Consider the following 4,585-nt stretch of genomic DNA (forward strand, 5'->3'; position numbering starts at 1 on the left):
TTTGGAAGTATTTGATTCATTGAAGTAATATCTAAAATGTAGTTTTTCTTTTCCCTCTTTTTAAAATCAAAGAAGGTGTTTATTCCAACAAAAATTTTCTAACTTCACCCTAATCCCAGATTCTCACACTGACATTCATACTTACTTGTCTGCTGATCGAATTTGGAAAATTCAGTGTTGTTTTTCAACTACGTAAGAAATACAGGCAATATGTACCTGAGGAATAAGAATAACATTAATTCTCGGTGATTGGGTAAGTAATAAATGAAAAATCATTCAGTCTTTTGAGAATTTGAATGTTTAATCTTGGTCTTGCTCTTGAGTTTTAAAGAAAGACATACTCAAGATAGTAAAGTCAGTGGTAAGATTATCCTGAGTAATCTGAAAATTGTAATCTCAGTTTTCAGGTTAGAATAGCAAAAAAGAAGACCAAAGGTTTAGGAAGCAGATAGGTAGTTGATATTTTAAAATGTCATGAAGCACAGACAAGAGCTGAGTCTGAGTAAATCACACTAAGAAAGTATCGTGATTATGACCAAAGAATACACTCACACTAGTCATCAAATTCTCTTGGCTGATTGTGTATGAACTGGAATATCTCTGTGATGCTTTAATCTCTAGTTAATTCCTTTTCTTCTCTTCTTTAAAATCCTTAGTCAGTACCTCCTGTATTCACATTCCCACTGACTCCATTTCAACATTTATTGAAAAATACATAAGCAATTAGATGGGAACTGCTTCCGTGCCCACACTAAATCTGTTTACATGAATGTTTGATGGATGGAATAAACTGATTCCCATCTACAGCCATACTCTGCTTTTGCTCTGAAAGACAATTGCTATTAGAACATATCTACAATTGTTTTCTTAGTCCTTCTTCATGTTCTCCCTTCTACTGATTCATTATCAACATCTTACAAACAGATTTAATAGATTTTATCATAAAACACCAACAACAGATTCTTAAGACATTAAGGAAAAATACAATAAAGGTGAAAGGGAATTGATTTTATGAATGGAATTCTGCAGAAAATATATAGATGTAAGAAATCATAGACACATCAGGAAATTAATCATTTCAGAACACAAATTTTTGAAGAAGCATGTCATTTTGTGAATGGAGAAGAGGATCAAAACACCTGGATATTTCCTGAAATTAAGAAGAGTCTTCATCCCATTTATGTCTCATATTCAAAGGAAAATGGTAAAAGAAATGAAAAACCACAGTGTTATCTCTGAGTTCTTCCTCCTGGGGCTAACTGCTGAGCCTCAGATCGAGGCTCTGCTCTTTATACTCTTTCTTATTATTTATCTTTTGACCCTACTGGGGAACCTGATGCTGCTGGTGGTGATCAGGGCTGACTCCCACCTGCACATCCCCATGTACTTTTTCCTAGGACAGTTGTCCTTTTTGGATCTCTGCCATTCCTCTGTCACTGTACCCAAGCTTCTGGAGAACCTCCTGTCCAAGAAGAAATCCATCTCAGTCGAGGGCTGCATGGCTCAAGTCTTTTTTGTGTTTGCCACTGGAGGCACTGAATCCTGCCTGCTTGCTGTCATGGCCTATGACCGTTATGTTGCCATCAGCTCTCCTCTGCTCTACGGCCAGAAGATGAGCAGAGAGTTGTGTATGGGGCTGGTGTGTGGTTCCTGGGGCGTGGCTTTCCTGGATGCTTTCATCAACATTCTTATAGCTCTTGACTTAGACTTCTGTGAAGGGCAAAATATCCACCATTTCAGCTGTGAGCTGCCATCTCTTTATCCTTTGTCTTGCTCTGATGTGTCTTCAAGCTTCACTGCTCTGCTCTGTTCCAGCATCGTGCATTTCTTTGGAAATTTCCTCCTCATATTTTTCTCCTATGTCCGTATTCTGTTCACCATCCTGAGCATCAGTTCCACTACAGGCAGGAGCAAGGCCTTTTCGACCTGCTCCTCCCACCTCGCCGCAGTGACATTTTTTTATGGTTCGGGATTACTCCGCTACCTTATGCCCAACTCAGGATCCACGCAGGAGCTTGTTTTCTCCTTGCAATACAGTGTAGTCACACCCATGTTGAATCCTCTCATTTACAGCCTGAAGAACAAGGAGGTAAAGGCAGCTGTGAGAAGACTGCTAAAAAAATCTTTCTAACATTTCATAAATGAAAACTGAGTAGAATTGAAATAAATAGTATATGTGTATTAGCGTGAATTAGCTGATGTTACGTTCTGCAAGATGCCTTACTTGACACAGTTCTTTTCTTAAATTATTCAAGGTAGATTTATTTTCTTGGAATGATGCCATTTTAGTTCTGTTCACAAAAAGTTGATGGATAATCCTCTTATCTAAAAATTTTATGATCAAAAATATTTCATGTATCAAAGATAGTATGTCAGACGTTTGGGGCTCTATTTATCTTAATCCATCTTTCTATAACTAAATTCTATTTATTCAATATCATTCCAGAAAAGCTGTTCATTAGTCTCCCAAAATCCTCTCCACACCCCTATTCATTCTTCTTGGCAAAGAATCTCATGCAAAAATGAGCACAAGTCAGTGCCAGACAACTCACTCTCATAAATTTTAGCTTCAGGGAGAGATTCAGAGATTAGATATTCTATTTTTAGCACTCTGGCAGCCATCCAAGAACCTCTCTGGTATGACCAGTGGAGTTATCATAGGTTTTGTCCTTTCAAGTCAGATCTGTAAACATGAATCACAATAAAGCACATGATTAGATAAGTATAAAATTCCAGACACTGTGCTAAGCCTTTTGCAAATATTACCCATTTTAATACCACAAGAAATCCATTTGGTAGTTACTTAGATACCCATGTTGCACCGTGTATCTCTATGTCAGAAAGCTACGTCATGGAGATGAAATTTGGAACCAATTTAGCTTATCCCAGAGCATGTTTTCTTCACCACTTTGACACATTGGCTCTCCAGGAAATTTAAATTTAAATCAAATTTAAAATTTGATATAACAATTTATGAGACTTTTGTTTTAGAGATACAATCCCATGCCTTTATAGAGCTTTATTATTATTGTTTTACTTTATTTTATTTAAATCAGAATTATATTTTATCATTCATAAAGAAAAGATGAAAAATATGTATTTGAGCAATGAGATATCATCTGACACTCAGAGACCAGCACACATCAAAAAGAACAAGAACATCCAGTGTTGGCGCTGATGCAGGGAAAAAGGGACTCTCATTCATTGTTGGTGGAATGCCAACTGGTCTACCTTCTTTGGAAAACAATACAGACATTTCTCAAAAAACTAGAAATTGTGCTTCCACTTGACACAGCAATACCAGTATATTCCAGGGAATATACTCCAGGGCCCCAAAAACACACTGCAGAAAAACCATCTGTACTTCTATATTTGTGGCAGCTCTATTTACAACAGCCAGAATCTGGAAACAACCCAAGTGCCCGAGAACAGATGACTGGCTAAAGAAACTTTGATATATCTACACGGTGGAATACTACACAGCCACCAGTAAAATGCAGTCATAAAATGTGCTTATAAATGGATGGGCACAGAGAGTATCATGCTGAGTGAAATGAGACAAGGAGTGGGACAGACAAAGAATAATAGCACTCATTTATGGGACATAAGACACAGTGTGAGACTAATACCCAACAAGAGTAGAAACCAGGGTCAAGCCAGGAGGCCTGGTTCATGGGTGGAAGCCAACCTCAAGTGGTAAAGGGACAGAGCAGTAAGAACGAAAAAGGGACCACTATGTTGAGATGATCACTCTAGACAAGAACTGCATGCTGAAAGTAGGTAAAGGAACAAACATGATAACCTTTCAGTATCTGCATTGAAAACAATAATGCCTCAAGGGAGAGAGAAACTGAGAGAAAGGGAAGTTCCTGTCATGAAGGCAGGCGGGAGGGGGGTGTTGGTGGGAGGGAAACTGAGAAACTGGGGATATTGGTGGTGGGAAATGTACACTGATGAAGGGGTGGGGATTGGAACATTGAATGACTGAAACCAAATAATGAACATCTTTGTAATTGTGTATGTCCATGGTGATTCGATGAAAAAATAAATATATTTAAGTTTTTAAAAGTAAAATAAATAAATGGGAAACAAAAGAAAGAAAAATGTGTGTTTTTAATGTAGGAACATTTAATAGACACTACAAATAGCTTGTCTTTTAACCCTGCTTCAAACTGTTTATCTATTGACCAAATATCTCCAGCAATGATAGAACCCTATGACAAAACCCTCTCTTTACATCAATGATCACTTCCTTGTAGAATGGTGACCCAGGGCAAGCAATGAGTTATGTACTACCCTGGCATCGAGATGGGCCTGGCCAAAGTGCCTAATGCTTAACTATAAGTTAAGAGCTTGGTCATGGACATGTCATGTCATGATCCAAAAGCAACAATGAGACTAGGACCCTGCTAGGGATAGGAAAGACTAATCTGGCCTGAGCACTGTAGTCTGAGATTGAGATGACACCAGGAGAGCAATTCCATAAGCTTAATGCATCTCTTGCTGTATCCATACAAAATGATTAATAATATGAATACTTATATGTCAGTTGGACAAAGAGAGGAAAAACACACCGGATCTTCTT

The 4,585-nt window shown here is 37.9% G+C and overlaps 1 protein-coding gene across 1 annotated transcript; it reads left to right on the plus strand.

Annotated features, from left to right (window-relative positions):
* The first annotated feature begins 1,213 nt into the window (after nt 1-1,213).
* Nucleotides 1,214-2,131, plus strand: LOC101541420 (olfactory receptor 8S1-like). Its single transcript, XM_004603959.2, has one exon. The coding sequence runs from the start codon at nt 1,214-1,216 to the stop codon at nt 2,129-2,131; it is 918 nt and encodes a 305-aa protein (XP_004604016.2).
* Nucleotides 2,132-4,585: the final 2,454 nt, after the last annotated feature.

Source organism: Sorex araneus, chromosome 6 (assembly GCF_027595985.1).
Source record: "Sorex araneus isolate mSorAra2 chromosome 6, mSorAra2.pri, whole genome shotgun sequence".
NCBI classification, from domain to species: Eukaryota; Metazoa; Chordata; class Mammalia; order Eulipotyphla; family Soricidae; genus Sorex; species Sorex araneus.